The sequence below is a fragment of the Microcebus murinus genome, chromosome 14 (genome assembly GCF_040939455.1).
Source record: "Microcebus murinus isolate Inina chromosome 14, M.murinus_Inina_mat1.0, whole genome shotgun sequence".
Classification (NCBI taxonomy): Eukaryota; Metazoa; Chordata; class Mammalia; order Primates; family Cheirogaleidae; genus Microcebus; species Microcebus murinus.
This window is the reverse complement of record NC_134117.1, coordinates 50,797,915-50,817,238: the sequence shown is the minus strand read 5'-3', so window position 1 is coordinate 50,817,238 and position 19,324 is coordinate 50,797,915. Positions and strand designations below refer to the sequence as shown.

Genomic DNA, 19,324 nt, shown 5'->3' with positions numbered 1-19,324 from the left:
TTAGATATTTTGCTTATAGATTAGCTTGTCCAGTACTTATAATTTTGTTTGTTTGTTTGTTTGTTTTTGTTGGTGTTGGTATTTAACATGAGGGGTTGTATTTGATAAGCAGTTTTGTTATTCTATTTTTTTTTTTTTTTTTTGAGACAGTCTCACTTCTGTTGCCCAGGCTAGAGTGCTGTGGCGTCAGCTTAGCTCACAGCAACCTCCAACTCCTAGGCTCAAGCGATCCTCCTGCCTCAGCCTCCCAAGTAACTGGGTCTACAGGCATGTGCCACCATGCTTGGCTAATTTTTTTTTTATATGTGTGTGTGTATATATATATTTAGTTAGCCAATTAATTTGTTTCTATTTATAGTAGAGACAGGGTCTCGCTCTTGCTCAGGCTGGTCTTGAACTCCTGACCTTGAGCAATCCAGCCACCTTGGCCTCCCAGAGTGCTAGGATTACAGGCGTGAGCCACCCATGGCCGACCTTGTTGTTCTAGATTGTTTTCCCAAATGAAAATTTTTCTGAAAATCCCAGAAAGTAGGCTTCAAAAAATAACATCCCAGATTAGGCTCACTACCATGTGGAATTTAAAAAGTTAAACATTCATGCTTATGTTAAAATTTTTTTTTAAGGGTGACACATTCATTTCTTAAATCAGAGGATGAAAGTAATATTTAAGACATATTACTTTCTCAGGAATACTTTCATCAAGTATTATTTAATCAATCTTTAATAATTTAAATTCTAATTTATTCTAATTATGTATTGGTTAGAGGAGTGCTCTAGCATTAAATATTAGATTAAATATTTATTTTAATTTTTTAAAAAAGAAAGGTAAACAGTTAAGTTTTTCATTTTGTGATTTAAATTAAAAAAATTTTTTTTAATTTCTTTTTAGTGAGATAGATGGAACATTTTCTTCCTCTGGTTGCCTAAATGGAAGTTTTCTAGCTGTTAGGTAAGTGGCAATTCCTTGATATACTGAAATTTTCAAATTTATTATATTAAAATAATATATCAAATAGGAAATGAAATAATTTTAATATTTTCTTTTTTTTTAAAGCAATGATGATCACTATAGAACAGGCACCAGATTTTCAGGGGTTGATATGAATACTGCTAGGCTTTTGTTCCACAAACTTATACAACCTGATCATCCACAGATATCTCAGCAGGTTTGTTTTTTAAGTATTTTATATTTACATTATTATCTGTTGAGTGTTTTGTTAAATGTTTTATAAGTTTATAGCTTAATCAAATTTTCAGTTTCACAGACTCTTCATTATGATGTAATTTGGGATAGTTGTATTAAATACACTAATAAATAATTAAAATAAGGTGTTTTTTTAAAGCATTCATAATTTCGCTTTCAAAAGTCCATAAATCTTTTCAGATGTTTGTAGCAGACTCTGAATTACTTAACATTACCATGTTGGTTAAATCTGCATATAGAGGTAGAGAGTTTAAATTGAGACTTGCACACAAGATTTTTTGAGTTTTCTTAGCAATGCTTTTAGGCATTACTTTTCATTGTGTTCCAGAATATATTAATTGTAAGAGATTGTCTTTTTTTTCCTTCACCATTTCATGTTTGCTGTAGTACAAGAGTTTTTCTTTCTTTTCTTCCTTTCTTTTTTTTTTGTTCTGAAAGTGCATTCATTTTAAATGAAGTAGGTTTTACTTTTTGTCAAAATATAGGTGGCAGCTAGTTTGGAAAAGAATCTTATTCCTAAACTGACTAGCTCCTTACCTGATGTTGAAGCATTGAGGTTTTATCTTACTCTACCAGAATGTCCCCTGATGAGTGATTCCAACAATTTCACAACAATAGCAATTCCTTTTGGTACAGCTCTTGTGAACCTAGAAAAGGCACCACTGAAAGTACTTGGTAAGAATTTTAATATTTTCTTTCAAAGCTTTTTAGATGAAAATACTCATAAGTTCTTATGTTTTTGTGTTTGAAATTTTGCTGCCCTGCTTATTTGATATTGTCTTAGGGAAAAATAAATCTGTTTTTCTTTCTGTTGCTTTCCTCTAGTCATTTGATTCTAGTTGGTGGAGTTGTTGAAGGCAAAGCACGTTAGATATAGAAGTTTAATCAACATAACAGCAGAGACAATATTAGGAAAGATAAGCTATCAGTCCAATTCTTCTCCCTCATTGCCTTCAGAGTAATCTTGCTATTAAAGGAGGAGGAACAATTAAAACTGAACAAACATGGGTTTTAAATCTTCCTTTGACCCTGATATCAACCTTTTCCTTGTTTCCTTGCTGATTTTCTGATGTTTGGTTTTATTTCTCTGCCTATAGATGAGATTTTACTGCTCATCTGATCTTGCAGTTCTGTCTCTATTGCTCTGTTTTTTTGTCCTAAACTTTTCTCACCTAAATTTTTCTAATTGTATGGATTTCATCTCTGTAGTTTGCTTGCTATTTTCCTTTATAAAAGTATTTATTGGATATGTGGAGCTAAGATATATAGAAGTAATAAAATTACTACAAGAACTGTAAGGCTGAGGGTGAGTAGAGGAAGCAACAGCAGGGGTAGAATGCTGGAATCTGAGGGAAATGGAAGAGTGAAGCAGGGACTTAAAAGAGTATTGCTTCCTTCTTGTCGGACATTTTTTGTAGTCTTTCTACCTGCTTCATAGGATTATAGTGTTTGTTTGCAACAAATAGTGAATGTGGGGAAGGAAAGATGTATTATACTTTATTATTCAGCTTCTGTATTTGAAGCTTGCATTTTAAAGGTGGTGCTTCACAGTATTTCACCTATATATTAAATTGAAAGATACAACTTGGAATAATCCTTAACTATTAGAGCAGAACAGTTTTAAAATGTGATTTGTTTGAAAATTAAAAGTTCTAATTTCTAAAACATTTTTAAATAACTTGTTTTAATATTAGGTATAATGGTCAATTTTTAATATAATTTAGGATGCCAAGAATATAAATTCAATAGACCTTTCATACTTTATTTTTGCTTTGAGAGCTTTTAGGACAGTATTCTTTAACTTGGTCTGGGGGTTAGTGGGGGTCTGTAAACCCTAGAAATGTTACATAAAATATTAATGTGCATCTTTCTGGGATTTTTCAAAAGGTTAAGAACCACTGCTTTAGAAGAAAAGTTAGTAAAATTTTGAAAATTGTGATTTTTTTAAAAATTCATTTTATTTGCATGTTCACCCTTTAATAACAGAAAACTGGTGGTCAGTACTTGAACCTCCACTATTCCTCAAGATAGTAGAACTTTTTAAGGAAGTTGTGGTACATCTTTTGAAACTCTACAAGATCGGCATTCCCCCTGCTGAAAGAAGAATTTTCAACAATTTTCTTCATACTGCATTAAAGGTTTTAGAAATATTACATAGGGTATGTCTAATAGTTTATTTTCCTCTTTCCGCATTCCTACTAACAGATTGATAATGTTCATTTTAACATTAATGTATTACAAATTGAGATTGGCATAAGAGATATATATTACAGAAAGTTGGAAACGTTATCTATACTTTCCTTTAAGAAGTAATATACTTTGGAGTTTTGGTCTTACTTGATTTTTCTAGGCATTTATAGATAACTTGTCAATAGTTGGGAAGAACAATAGCATACTAATGAATTTGAATTCCCCTTTTGTTTTCTTGTGAAGAACATAATTTGTTAGTTTAAATAATTCTTTTTTTTTTTAGTTATAGGTGGTTATGATATGAAAGAGACTGGGTCCTAGTTGTTACTATGAACATTTAAACTTATGTTCTTTTGCTGATGGGGACTAGTGGCCTCAATCAAAGAATGTTTAATTTGAAACAAATGACTACTTTGAAATTGGAACCACATGTAATTCATTAATTTGCCTATTGTCCTTTCCTGTCCTTTTTCCCAGTGTAAGAAATAGTACCCTTTACACTGGTAGCAGTTCAAAGTTATATGAAGAAGTAGAGTCTCAAGCTGTTTCAATAAAGATGGATTTGAGTCATCCCTGAGAGTTGGTAGGTATATCTCTTATTATGCCATTTGGTATTCTTGAGTTGCTATTTAGATAAGACATGACGTAAGGGAGAAGCATGTGTTTCTAGCCTGTAGAGAGAATGAAAAACCCATGTGAAACTTTAATCTTTAGTTTCTTGCCCTTAACAGCTTCTTTGTATTTTCAGACCCTCTTGCATAAGGTAAATAAAAAAGGGATAAAGGAGATAGCCCATCTGTTCTTTCTTTAAGAAAGAACCCTCGTGGATAATTTATTTTATTTTTCTAAGTGAATCTCCTGGGTATTTTTCTCAACTTCATGAACTTTTTTTCTTTTGTATTTAGTATGTCCAAGATTCCTAGAAAAATAACTCATTCCTCTTCTTATCATTATTACTGAAGAAGTGATAGCCATTTCTTTCCTAGGGAAACAAGTCATTCTATGTCTTTACCCAGAACAAGGCTTTCTTTTAGCATATCAACATCTGGGTCTGCAGTAAACTGCTATTAAGAAGATTGTATAACTTTTGGGGCTGGGTCTCACCTTTCTGTATACCTTGCCTAGGATTTGAGAGATTAATTAGATTTTTTTATTACCTCTGGATTTCTTCCTACTACTTTGGTGAGCTGTGTCTTTTCAACTGGACCCTATTACCAAGTAATTATTCACTCTCTCTGCCTTTATTGTCTACTATCTTTATTTTCCCTTTAAGAAATACCCGTTTTCCTTAGCTGTGTCTTTTACTTTAAGAAAAAGGAGGGGAAGGAGAGGGTAGGAAATTGAATATTTAGTCTTTCATAACTATAGGCAGGACTTGAGGAAAAGATTGAGGTTTCTGCCTAACTCGGAGTTCTCAATCTACTGAGGAACTTTATAGGGTTCCGTGTCCAGAGACTTTTTTGATGGAGTCATTCTAGCTACTAGGATCCTAACTTCTTGTTAGTTCAAGAAGGAAAATAATCTAACATTTATTGCTTGGTAACAATAGCTAAGATTAGAGCCTCCTTTGTACATAATTCATGTGAATTACTCATTTAACTTTTTATTTTATTTTTTTATTTTTTATTTTTTTTGAGACAGAGTCTCGCTTTGTTGCCCAGGCTAGAGTGAGTGCCATGGCGTTAGCCTAGCTCACAGCAACCTCAAACTCCTGGGCTCAAGCGATCCTCCTGCCTCAGCCTCCCGAGTAGCTGGGACTACAGGCATGCGCCACCATGCCCGGCTAATTTTTTTTGTATATATTTTTTTTAGTTCGCCAATTAATTTCTTTCCATTTATAGTAGAGAAGGGGTCTCGCTCTTGCTCAGGCTGGTTTCGAACTCCTGAACTCGAGCAATCCGCCCTCCTCGGCCTCCCAGAGAGCTAGGACTACAGGCGTGAGCCACCGCGCCCGGCTCATTTAACTTTTTAAAACCCTGTTGTGTAGTTGATATTTCGCTGCTTTTTATAAACTGGAAAAATGAATTTCAGTGTCAAAGGCCAAAAGCCAGTAAGTAGTAGAGTTGAAATACAAATCTAAATCTACTTGCAAAGTCTCTCCTAAATTTATAATGCTCTTCTATATTAGCAGATTTAGTAACATATTTAAAAGGGGGGTTGATTTTATTTTATGCCCCTAGATCTAGAATTTTATACTTTAGATCACAAATAATAATATATTATGAGCCCTGGACTAGGAAGCAAAAGACCATATTTCTAACCCCATCTGTGCTGCTTCCTACCAGTGTGGCTGTGTGTTAATGTAGAATTATCTGTAAAATAAGGATTAAAATACTAGCCCTGATAGTTTTCCAGGATTGATGTATTATTTAAATTATACAACATATGTAAGTTATTATACATTTATAAGGCAATGATTTTGTTTTCACAACTACCATTTGGATGGAAAAACACTATTTTTGACTTGATTTATTGGGCTAAGAGGAAACTGGGTTCTTGTTTGAAGTTGCTATATAGTCAAAAGCAAGATGATACTGGTATGAATTTCTTAAGTATCTTTTTCTGAGAGTCTTTAGGGCAGTCAGTTATCTTTCTTTTGCCCCTTACTTTGGAGAAAACTTTACTTTTACTCTGCCATAAATAGATAACCATGGATATATTAACTGTGAAGGATGATTTATTTTCATCTTTAGAGAAACCTAAGTTACTTATCAAAACTTGTTTTTTCAAAGACACCTTGTGTCTGACAACTGTCTATATTTCTTTTCTCTGCAGCATAGTGTTAAGAATTAGGGTAAATTTCCTCAGATAGTTTCCTTCTTGACCTAACCCTGGGTTAGGAACTAGAGAACTGGACTTTATGTTTCCTATTCATTTCAGGATGCATGGATGCATTTGTTCCTCCCATATGTCATGTCCTTTGGAAAGTTTTTGAATTAAAAATTATTTCTAGTACTCCAAATGGTGTCATAAGAAAAATATCTTGGTACCTGCTGTCAGGAATGGATTATCAGATAAATGAGGTTACTGGCAAGTAATTGGGTTATTTACTTTGGGTTATGAGTTTTTACACAGTATATTGTAGAGATACTCATATGCCAAAAGAAGAAAATTCTAGCCTAGCTGCTACATATGTGCTGATCTTCTAAATCAGTGATTTTCAAACCTTTTTTTGCAAGGAACCCTTAAACCAAATGGATAAGACATACATATGTGTATCCTAACCACCCTGAACCAAGATTTGTAGACCAGAATACTAAACTATAATTAAAATGTGAAATAAAAGTGTTGTGATCAAACTTATATGGATTTTATTTTGTACATTTTAGACAATAATACTGAATGTATAGGTTGTTTCTGAACATCTACCATGTGATTTCTTTTTTAATTCTTTTTGTAAATATTTATTGAGTGCCTACTATATGCTTATCATTATTAGGTATTAGGGATTCAGTGATAAGGAGAAGATGTGATTTCTGCCCTTGTTAATCTTATAATGTAGAGGGGTTGTGTATATATAAGTAAGTAAACATTTACAGTATAGCATGGTAAGTACTATATTAGGGAAAATGTAGGGTGCTGTGAGAATACATGGGAGAGCATGTAACTGAAGAATTAAGGAAGGCTTCCTGGAGAAAATAATGGCTCGTTGAATCTTATCTACCAGGCAAATATATCATTTTATGTATTTTTTAAGCCACTCTTGATTTTATATGCAGGTCTTTTGGATCTATTTTCTGTTCAGTGTTTAATTTCCCTACATTAAAACCAGTGTTAACTGATTTTAGTTATCAAATCATTGTGGCTAAACTGAGTATCAGCCACAGTTTCCCCCCAAGTTGGAGTTTGACTGAAATTTGTCCCTGAAGCAAACCTAGTTTCTGAATTGTTAATTTTTATTCAAACATATTAGCATTTCTTTTCAAAAACTTTGTATATATCTGCAAGATATATAAACTGCAAACACTGATTGCTTTTAGGGAAGGAAACTACCTCTCTAGGAAGAGAAAGGGTCTTACTCCATTGCCCAGGCTAGAGTGCAGTGGTGCGATTATATAGCTCACTGCAACCTGGAACTCCTAGAATCAAGGGATCCTCCCACTCTTCAGCACACAAATTATAGTTTACTGACCCCTTGCTCTTGGGTGAAGATTTTGATCTCCGTGTATAAACTAGGTGCCTTTGTATTGTACGAAAGCCAGTAATAGCAGTTTCACTTTGGTCAGCTTCTCCCATATAAATAATCTGGGTCACAGATATAAAGTACTCAAAACTGAAAAAAAAAGAGCTCAAAGTGCTTTTGTCAATAATTAGAGGGGTTAAAAGTGTTAACTGAAAATAAAAACGGTATAATTAAATGTGTGCTTCTTAAACTGAATTATTTATGCCCTCAAGAGTAAGCTGCAGGAGTAAGCACTTCAAACATACTAATAAAAAGAAAAAAATGCTTACATGCTTTAAATATATAAGTATTCAGGCTGGGTGCGGTGGCTCATGCCTGTAATCCTAGTGCTCTGAGAGGCCAAGGCAGGAAGATTGAGCTCAGGAGTTCAAGACTAGCTTGAGCAAGAGCAAGACCCATCTTTACTAAAAATAGAAAGAAATTAGCTGGACAACTAAAAATACATAGAAAATTAGCTGGGCATGGTGGTGCATGTCTATAGTCCCAGCTACTCAGGAGGCTGAGGTAGAATAATTGCTTGAGCCCAGACGTTTGAGGTTATTGTGATATATGTTTATATATTATGTGTATTTATATATACAAGTATACATATATGTGAACATATTTTAAGGAGCAAATTAGTGAGTCATATAGTGAGTTAAAAATGCATGTGTATTAGAGAGGCCTGTGTTAGGTTTCTGGCTCTCTTACCTGTATGACCTTGGTTAACTTTCTCAAATTCTAAGCCTTAATATACTCATCTGTATGATGATAATAATAGTATATATTTGAAAGGGATGTTTAAATGAAATAATGTACTTGAAGTCTACTTAGTGTTCATAATAATAGCTAGTATTATTAGAACATAAAATTTGAGTGAATTTTAAGGTAAAGTCTGCATTTCAGTAAAAATCTTAGCTTCTTATCTTGATATGCATAGTAAAAACCTGACACTTTCCCTCCACCCCATTTCCTGAGAAAGAAGGTAAGTAATGATGTTAAGTATGTGTGTGTTCTTTTTTTCTGTTAGGTATACTTCAGAGAAAAGTTTGAAAAACATGGAAATTATATAAATCATTCTTTTTACTAAAAATTAATAACTATACACTATGATACATTCATCTGAAAATATAACATATACATACCAGTCTTTTTTTTTTTTTTTTTTTTTTTTTTTTTTAAGAGGCAAGGTCTTGCTTCCTGGGCTCAAGAGATCCTCCTTCCTCAGTCTCCTAAGTAGCTGGGACTACAGGTGGTGTCACCATGCCTGGCTAACTCTTTTTATTTATTGTGCAGAGATGGAGTCTTGCTGTATTGCCCAGATTGGTCTGGAACTCCTGGCCTCAAGTGATCCTCTCATCTCAGCCTCCCAAAGTGCTGGGATTACAAGTGTGAGCCACTGCACCCAGCCTAGCCCGGTCATTTAAAAGTGCTAGGCCGGGCGCGGTGGCTCACGCCTGTAGTCCTAGCTCTCTGGGAGGCCGAGGCGGGCGGATTGCTCGAGTTCAGGAGTTCGAAACCAGCCTGAGCAAGAGCGAGACCCTGTCTCTACTATAAATAGAAAGAAATTAATTGGCCAACTAAAAATATATACAAAAAATGAGCTGGGCATGGTGGTGCATGCCTGTAGTCCCAGCTACTCGGGAGGCTGAGGCAGGAGGATTGCTTGAGCCCAGGAGTTTGAGGTTGCTGTGAGCTAGGCTGACGCCATGGCACTCACTCTAGCCTGGACAACAAAGCAAGACTCTGTCTCAAAAAAAAAAAAAAAGTGCTATTAGAAGCATGAACCATATACGTGTCTCTTAAAAGTTTTATTTGTCCATCCATTCATCTCTTATTTATTGAGCACCTGTTTATTTTTTTATTGTTATTATTTTATTGTTATTTTTTTACACAGATCTCACCAAGTCAGAAAAATGAGCACCTATTTAGACACCACTGTTGTCCAGTTAGATTTATACCTCTACTGGATAATTTCTTTTGTTTCTTTTCAGACATTGCTTAGTTGGTTTAGTGTGTATGTGATTTTTCAAAAACTATAAAGTTACTCATTATTCTTCATGGAAAAGTTAGCTATATTTGTTTAGGTGGTATGTTAGATCAGCTTTGTTTCTTTTGATGGTTTATTTTCTTCTACTAAATGTGGTATCTTTCTGCTGTCTGCCTTAAAAAGTTAGCCAGACTCTTTGTTTTACTCTTACCTTTCTCTCACCTACTCCCACAGTTTTAGTTGTCTCCTTTAAGGAAAATGATTCTCGGTCATGTCTTTGCGGCAAACCTTTCTCTTGAGCTGCTTACAGTTCTGCCATCACTTCAAACGAAAAAAGATTTAATCCCAAATTTCTCATCTTTCCCAGCTCCCACTCCTGCCCCAGCAAGATTGTCTTCTGTTCCTATTGTGTGTGTGCGCGCACGCATTAACAGCAATTTTTTGTTGCTATTACTGAGGCTTGAAATACTGAAGTTGTCTTTGACTCTTCTCTTGTTTTCTATATCTATTTAGCTTCCATGACCTCTGCATTCTTATTATCTAGAAACCTTAAATCTTTTAGTAATACCTTGATTCATTTTTCTACCACTAATGTCTTTATTTATTTTAACTTTGCTTCATTCTGCCAAGAGAATAATTTTCATAAAATATCACTCATTCTGTCACTTTTCAACTCTAAAACCTTAAGTTATTTCTCCGTGTATCAGCTCTTGCCACAGGAATACTCTACAACAAAACATGCCAGAACTTATTGGCGCACAGTAATAAGCACTTGTCTCACTCCTGCTGGAGTGGTGCTATTATATTTTAGCCTGAGACCTAAGTGAGGTTAGCTGACCTGGACAAGGTTTTAGCTCAGCTAGTTCCAAGCTTTATGTTGGGTTCAGTTATGTTCCATGTGCCTCTCATTTTCTTTGCACCAGCAGTTTAGCTGGGACAGGTATATACAAATTTTGTTTCCTTTAGCTCATGCTATTCTGTAAGGTTCTCCCTTAAACCCTTTTTTTTTTTTTTTAAATCTTTTCCATTTACGTCCCTCTTCAATTTTTATTTTGCATATCTTCAAACATACTGAAACACTGTAAGACATACAACGAATACCAATATTCCCTCCATTCTAGATTTAGCAATTGTTAACATACTGTCATGGTTGCTTTATACGTACACATTTGTGGGTGTATGTATACTTTTTTCATGAATCATTTGAAAATAAAATGCAGGTATCACCTTTTAATACTTCAGCATTCATCTCCTAAGAATACAAGCATTTTTCTATATAACATAAATATCATTATTTCTCTTAAGGAAATTAACTATAATTCTACAGTATCTATCAATGCAGGAATATTCAAATTTCCTTAGTTATAGGAAACATTTTTTATATCATTGCTTTTTTAAAAACTAGAGACCAAATCTTATTTTTTACAATTGTTTTTGAGTCTTGTTATTCTCTTTTCCAATCTATGAACATAGTATATCTCTTCATTATTTAGGTCTCTTTCTTTTCTCTCATCAATGCTTTCTAGTTTTCAGAAGTCTTGCATATCATTTTAAAAATTTATTCCCAAATGTTTCTGTAGTTTTACTTTCTAATTATTTTTACTGTATACTATGGAGAACTTCAATTGAGTTTTGAATATTGACCTTTTACTCTATGGCCTTGATAAATTATTAACTAAAAATTCCAGTACAGTGTTGAATATAAATGGTAACAGTGGTCATCCTTACCTAGTTCCTAATCTTAGAAAAGAAACATTGGTGGGTTTTATCTACCTACCAAAAATGTTTGAAGAAGTTCCCTTTTATTTCTGGTTTGCTGAGAGTGTTTTTTTATGAATGGATGTTGAATTTTGTCAGGTGCTGTTTCTGCATCTGTTGAAATGAACAAGTGATTTTTTTCCCTGCTTTTTTCAGCAATATTGTGAAATTTGTTGATATTTGAGTGTTAAACCAACCTTACATTCTTGGGATCAACTTTATTTGGGCATTATATTATACTTTATAAATATGGACTTAATTTTCTAATATTTTATTGAGGGTTTTATGTCTTGTGTTCATGAGAGGTATTAATCTGTAATTTACATTTCTCATATTGCCATCAGCTTTTGTTTCAAGGTTATTCTGAGTTCATAAAATGAATTAAGAAATGATCTTTCTTTATTTTTTCAGTTTATGATTGGTATTATTTCTTCTTTTTTTTTTTTTTTTTTTTTGAGACAGAGTCTCGCTTTGTTGTCCAGGCTAGAGTGAGTGCCGTGGCGTCAGCCTAGCTCACAGCAACCTCAAACTCCTGGGCTTGAGTGATCCTTCTGCCTCAGCCTCCCGAGTAGCTGGGACTACAGGCGCATGCGCCACCATGCCCGGCTAATTTTTTTTATATATATATCAGTTGGCCAATTAATTTCTTTCTATTTATAGTAGAGACGGGGTCTCGCTCTTGCTCAGGCTGGTTTCGAACTCCTGACCTTGAGCAATCCACCTGCCTCGGCCTCCCAAGAGCTAGGATTACAGGCGTGAGCCACAGCGCCTGGCCTATTTCTTCTTTAAATGTTTGATAGAATTCACCAATGAAACCATTTTGGCCCTGGTGTTTTCTTTTGGGAAATTTTTTAAACAAATTTGAGATATTTCAGGTTTTCTGTTTATTTTTGAATCAATTTTAGTAAGATACCTATGTGATGATGTCTCTTTTTTCATTCATGATAGTAGTAATTTGTATCTTCTATCTTTCTTTATCAGTCTGGCTAGAGTCTTATCAATTTTATTGATATTTTCAGAAAACCCATTTGCTTTCTTTTTTTTCTTTAGTGTTTTTCTGTTTTCTCCTTCATCAGTTTCTGTTCTTATCTTTATTTCCTTCCTTCTGCTTGATTTGTCCTTAATTTGATCTTCTTTCCCTACATTTTTAAAGCAGAGTCTTTGGTTATTGGTTTTAGACCCTTTATTCCTAATATGATCATTTAATGCTACAGATTTTCTTTTGTGCCCTGCTTTACTAGCAACCCACAAATTTTGATGTGTTTTTACTTTAAGCTTGGAATATTTTCCTAAAGCCCGTGTTTTCTAGGTCTAACATCTGGGTCATTGCTGAATCTGGCTGTTAATTGTTTTGTCTCTAGACACCTTTTTTGTTTTTGTTTTTGTTCATTTGATTTTTGTTACGTCTCATAATTTTTAGCTAATTGTAAAATAGTAGAAACTGAAGTAAGTAGGTTTAAATCCTATAAATGGGTGTACCTTGTTTTGTCTGGCTGTTAGTGTGTGAAATTAAATCAGTCTAGTCAGAAGTTATGTTTGGATTGAATTTTAATTTCTCTAGTTACCATTGCACCACAGACCTCAGATTCTTCTAATGATGTCTTGTGTTCAATGTTGGTGCCCCTCTCTGCATGCCTCTCCTCACTCTTGCTAGTTGTCAGTGGTCAACTGGTGTTGTGTGTTACTCAGTGTTTTCAAGATTGGTAGAGGGGAGGGAACAGAAAAAGTTCTTTGTTGTGGTATAGCCTTGGTCTTAGGTAGATTATGTGTGCTTCGACCTCATGATGGGACTTTCTCAGAGTTCGTTCCCCTTATCTCTGTGGCAGCCAAACTCTGCTTTGGCTCTTTTGTGTATCTTGTGTGGAAATTACTGCTCCTTCCCCTAGCACTGGGGGTCTCTATTCCTATTGGTAGAAGATTCTGGCCCAGAACTGTTCTTGCCTCCCTTCCTCCCAGGTATGAAAGGTTTTTTTCCTCTCCCAGCAGCAAGGCATGAGTTTTCTTCCCCTTCCTCAGTGACTTAAGGCTCTTGCACTATGTGAGGAAAGGATCTGGGTAGGGTGGTGGGCCTTTGTTCCTTTCTCACAGTGGCTGCCAATTCCTTGCACCACTGAGAGGGGCTCTTGATCTTCTGCCTTGTATCTGGTTGTCCTCATGGGCACCCAGCTAAGGTGTGTGGAAGAGTTGGTGAGTGAGTGCAAACTGCTGGGGCTTTCAGGGGTTCTATACTGTCAAGCTACCCTACACTCAGCTTTAAGTGATTTCTTAGAATTTTAGCTGATTATTTCTTGTATGACAGGTAGTATCTTGCTTGGACACAGAGGAGCCTTTTCTGGCATCCTGTTTCATTTTGGAAGTGTCTGCTCATCTTTGGAATTTGAGCTACTTGGTTATCTTGTACTTTAGCCCTCTCATTGGTTCCAGAAAAGTTTTGGGTAATTTAGAAGTATTTTATCTAATTGCCAATATTCTGGGATTTTCCAAATATCTTTTTGTTACAGACTTTTTAATTCTATTGTGAGCAGAGAACATATTTTGTATATTTTGGATTCTTTTAAATGTTTTTTATTACATTAAGACTTGTATGATCCAGGGTATGGTCTATCTTAGTGAATGTTTTATATGCAATTATTGGGTAAAGTGTTCCATAACAGTGAATTCAAGTTGGTTGAAATTGTTGTACAAATCATCTGTGCTTGCTGATTTTTGTCTTTGTGTGTGTTAACAAGAGGGGGATGTTAAAATCTCCAACCATGGTGGTGATTCTTCACTTTCTCCTTCATGTATTTTGAAGCTCTGCTATTTGTTACTTCTTAGTGAATTAATCATTTCATCAGTATGAAATGTGCCTTTTTTCCTTTGGAAATGCTTTTTTATAACTTTTACTTTTAGAGTAGCCTCCCAGCTGCTGCTTTCTGTTGTTTTGTTGGGGTTTTTCCCCCTTCCAAGTATCATCTTGTGCACTCATGATTTGAATTAGCCAAAGATGTAAGGGGAGTTTGCATTCAGATTTTGGGGCATTACCCTCCGAATTCTTTTCTGTGATATTCATTCTCACTGTTTGGCAGCCTCACTCTCTTAACTTCTGGCTCCTGTGTCTGGTAAGACTACTGCTTTCTGGTTGAGCTCTGTCCCCAACCCTTATGTTGGTTTGGGAAAAAAATGTGGATCTCACATGTTTTTTCCATCTTAAAAAAATTATGTCTATTCCTGTTTCTGCCTACTTTTGATTAATGTCTAGTGTTTTTCAGTTTACTAGCTGCTTTTTTATATTTTGTCTAGAGTTTATAATTGTTATTGTCAAGAGGATTAGTCTGATACAAGGTATTCTGCCATATCCAGCACCAGAATTCCTCTAGTCTCTTTTAATTTAAAACATCTCCACCCTTTTTATCCCCATCACCTTGACTTTTTGAAGAAATCTGGCCAGTCTTATTAAAGTCCCACAATCGTGATTTGTCTGATTTTTTTTCTTCATGGTGATGTTTAACTTGTTCTTCTATCCTTTGTATTTCCTGCAGACTAGAATTTAGATCAAGGGACTTGATTATGTTCGGGTTAAACCTTTTTTGATTCATAGATGGTATATCTGTTTTACCGGGAACATAATTCATTGTTCTGGTATTGGTAATGATTAGTTTGATCTCAGTTAAGGTGATACTCTCCACTGTAAAAATTTGTTTTTCCCTTTGTAATTAGTAAGTAATCTCTGGGGTGGTAATTTGTACCCTCTTCATTTTTCACATCATACCCAGATGTCAACTCTTAAAGTTTATTCTAGTGAGATCCCAGCACAGATCTCACACTGAACAAGCATTAGCTATTATTACTGTTAGTTAGGTCCCGTTTCCCAACCATAAATTCTTATAGTTTTCTAGTTATAGATACCATATATACTTTAATGGTACATATGTCATACTGTGTTGTGATTATAAAGGCATTTATTATATCTTTCTCTTCTAGATTTTGGGGTACTGAATGCAGATCTCACATCTTACAAATTTTTGTGTCTCTCATAGCACTTAACTAGCATTTGACATATAGTAGGCACTCAGTAATTATTTTTTTAGGAAGAAAAATATTAACAAGTCTCCAAAGCCTTTTGCTATTTAAACATTTTTCAATCTCTGTCTTAGTTACTGGTTAAATTTAATGTTAATTAAACTTTTTTTTATAGGTAAATGAGAAATCGGGGCAGATTATACAGTATGATAAATTTTACATACATGAAGTACAAGAATTGATAGACATAAGGAATGATTATATCAACTGGGTCCAACAGCAAGCCTATGGAATGGTATGTTTTCTGTGCATTTTGTGATTTCATTTCTATGTATCATTTGTTTAAATACAAAAGAAACAATAACTTGTTTCTGAGATACCTCATAGTTTTTTCAAAGCTTTTAATTAAAGCTGTTTTTTAAAAAATAAAAGCACATTGCAAAGAACTAGCTATATATCATACAGTGTTTATAAGCAAACATTCCACTGTTTTACCAAATCTAAACTGAAGAGCTGTATTACAGTTTTCTAAAGAAAAATACAAATGTGACATGGATTTTTAACTTTAATTTATTTTCCATGAGATTGCCTCTTATTTCTCTGATGTTAAAAATACTAGAGTCCCTGATATTGGAACTCTTACAAATGTTTTGTTCTTGTGAGATTAGTGCTTCCAAACTACCAGAAGAGAACCTTAGAATCATTGATTTTATTTTTGAATTTTCCCTGTTAAGTGTTTAATTTTATTTCAAATTTTTGATATACATCAAGATGTATAATAAGTCTTTAATAATTAGACACTTAATATTCATTAAAATAGTAGAATAGTCTTATAAAATTTGAATTAGGCACATAAAGTTTTAATGTAGGAATGGATGAGCAGTTAGATATAAAATAGTCAGGTTTAATACTGTTATTTACTAGCCATTTTAGTATACTTGAGACCAACTTTTCTGTCCCCAAAGCAGGTAATTTAATATGTGTGCAGTAGTTGTAGAAAAGTGATTAACCTTTCATTGCTTACTAGGCTTCTTGTGGATAAACACTCTGTCAGTTAACTAGCACCTCTGATAGTATCTGGAATATGGTTAGTATACACTAAAAAGGCACAGTAGTATTTGAATGGCAGCCTGGTTAGTTCATGCTATTTTTAGGATACTTTTACTTCCAGGAATCAACTTATTTCTAGATGCGTTTTCCTTCCATAGGTACTTAGGTCAGGACTGGGAGAGACTCATTGACTTTTCTCCAGAACTACTGGAAGGCTGGATCAGGTGTATAGCCATTCTGTAGGTTTAGATCTAGTCATTTGCTCATTCTACAAATATTTAGTGAGAATCTCCTATGTAGCAGGTGCTGATTTAGGTATTGAAAATACAGTGGTGAACTAGACAGATGTGGGCCCTGTGTATCATGAAATTTATAATCTAGTGGACAAAATTGATGATAAACAAAGCAAAAAATACCAACTAATAATATGTACTATATAGAGAATTAAAATGAGAGGATGTAGTGAAGACTGGTTTCTTGAGATTGAGTAATCTAAAAAGACTTGTCTGATCAGGACTGAGTGGTAATCTAAATGACAAGGGGAAGCCCTGTAAAATCAGTACAGAGAGAATTTAAAGAAAAATGAGTATTTAGTAAAAGATCTTAGGTGAGAACAAGCTTGATATGTTTGAAGGATAGAAAGCTAATATATGGGAGTGGGGAAGGATCAGAAAAATGGGCAAGGAACACATGGAGAGTTTAGTAAATTAGCAGTAGTAATGATTTAATCTGATTATGGTAAGCCATTAGTGAATGGTAAGCAGGGAGAGACTTAGTCTGATTTATATTTTGGATAATTGCTTTGTTAGCTAGGTAGGGCATGGGAAAAAATGAAAGAGGGAGACCAGTGAGACTGTTAATTTCAGTAGATTAGGGAAGATAAAATGATGGGTTTGACTAGAAAAGTAGTTGTGTAGATGCAATAAGGAAATAGACTTGGAATACCTCTCGGAGATAAAAGGGACAAGAATCACTAATGGATTAGATATGAAATGAGGAAAGGAGAGAAATCCACAAAGGAGTTAAGAAGGAAAGACAAGTGGGGTAGGAGGAAAAGCAGGGAAATGTCATGGAAACCAAAATTTAAAAGTGGAAAAAAATGTGTTCAGTGCTGCTGAGGAGGAGGATAAAACCATAGAGTTGATGGTAAATTTAGTTACATGAAGGTCGGTTGGTTACCTTGATAATGCCATTCTAGAGTTGGAGGTATGGCTAAAGAGAAATTTGGAGGTGAGGAAGCAAGAACATTAACTATAGGCAATACTTTCAGGAAGTTCTGCATTATAAAGGAGCAGAAAAATGGAGTGGTAGCTGGAATCAAGGGATAGGTTTTTAGGAAAGAAAATAATAGACCTCAGGAAAGTTTTGAATATTTCCTTTTTCCTTCCCTATTTGAACTAAATCTCTGACCTAGGTTAAGCTTCTCAATTTTTCTTCCAGAGCACCTGTAAAGGCAGGAGAAATAACCCATTTCTTGAGGTTTTAATCTTCCCTTGGCAAGAATTGTTTTGGAGGCTCATTTCTCTCTTTGAAAGCATGTAAATTTTACCTTCTGGACGTAATAGATACTGCAATGTAAAAGGCATTTAATTTATTTGCCATTAAGGAAAATTGGCGCTTCAGGAAATGAACCTTGTTTACCCTGAGACTGCATATGAACCCCCTGACATGCCACCTAGAGTACCCTGGGTTTATTAGCAGTGTTTTTGAAACAGGAATGATATATGGACTCCTTTTAAAGAAAAACAATTTCTTACAAAGCCCAGTGTTCACTTACATATTGTTATAATTATATAAATACATATATACATTAAACTAGTTCTAAACTTCTGATGCTTAGTTCTTAAAAGATCTCTAAAACCTTAACAAATTTGTAATTATAAATAAAAATACAAATTTAACAATCAAGTTATTGTTAATTTAGTATGGAGGATGATTATGTTCTGATGATTAGGAATCCTGGCACACACCATAAATATGATAAGGAAGCAGAGTAACATAAGAGTGCCTGGCCTCAAAACAAGTCTCAGCAAATGCAGAAAAATCAAAATCATATCATGTATCTTCTAAGACCACAGTGGAACAAAATTAGAAACTAGTTCCAAGAGAAACTCTCAAAACTACACAAATACGTAGAAATTAAACAACCTGCTGCTGAATAATCCTTAGGTGAATGACAAAATCAAGATGGAAATAAAAAGATTTTTTTGAATTACATGACAAAGATGACACAAGCTTCCAAAATCTCTGGAACAACAAAAGCAGTTCTAGGAGGGAATATTATAGCCCTAAGTGCCTATATCAGAAAGACAAAAAGATCACAAATTAACAATCCAGTGTCACACTTGAAGGAACTAATAAAAGAGGAACAAACCAAACCTTAAGCTAGCAGAAGAAAAGAAATAACAGAGATCAAAGTAGAAATAAACAAAACGGAAATGAAAGACATAATATGAAGCATCAACAAAACAAAAAGTTGGTTCTTTTAAAAGATAAACAATCATTAGGCCACTATCTAGATTAACCAGAAAGAGAAGAGAAAGGACTCAAATAAGCTCAATCAGAAATTAAAAAGGAGACATTACAACTGATACCACAGAAATACAAAATATCCATGATTACTATGATAGTCTCTATGCACACAAACTAGAAAATTTAGAGGAAACAGATAAATTTTTGGAAACACACAACCTCCCAACCTTGAATCAGCAATAAATAGAAATCCTGAACAGACCAATAACAAGTAGCAAGATTGAAATAGTATTTAAAAATCTCCCCAGGAAAAAAAGTCCCAGTCTGGGTGGATTCATAGTCAAATTCTGCCAGCGCTACAAAGAAAAATGGCACCCATCCTACTGAAACTGTTCCATAAAGTCAAGAAGGGGGAAACCTTCCCAAAATCATTCTGTGAAGCCAGTATCACCCTGATACCAAAGCCAGGGAAGTATACAACAACAACAAAAAAAAA

The 19,324-nt window shown here is 34.4% G+C and overlaps 1 protein-coding gene across 4 annotated transcripts in view; it reads left to right on the top strand.

Moving 5' to 3' along the window:
* HERC4 (HECT and RLD domain containing E3 ubiquitin protein ligase 4) overlaps positions 1 to 19,324 on the top strand; it is a 124,678-nt gene that overhangs the window by 72,160 nt on the left and 33,194 nt on the right. For all 4 annotated transcript variants that reach the window (XM_076010031.1, XM_012762704.3, XM_012762703.3 and 1 more), the window contains 5 exons: positions 890 to 949; positions 1,055 to 1,166; positions 1,690 to 1,879; positions 3,191 to 3,363; positions 15,482 to 15,601. In XM_076010031.1, coding sequence (XP_075866146.1) covers positions 890 to 949; positions 1,055 to 1,166; positions 1,690 to 1,879; positions 3,191 to 3,363; positions 15,482 to 15,601 — 655 coding nt within the window. The remainder of the gene's footprint in view (positions 1 to 889; positions 950 to 1,054; positions 1,167 to 1,689; positions 1,880 to 3,190; positions 3,364 to 15,481; positions 15,602 to 19,324) is intronic.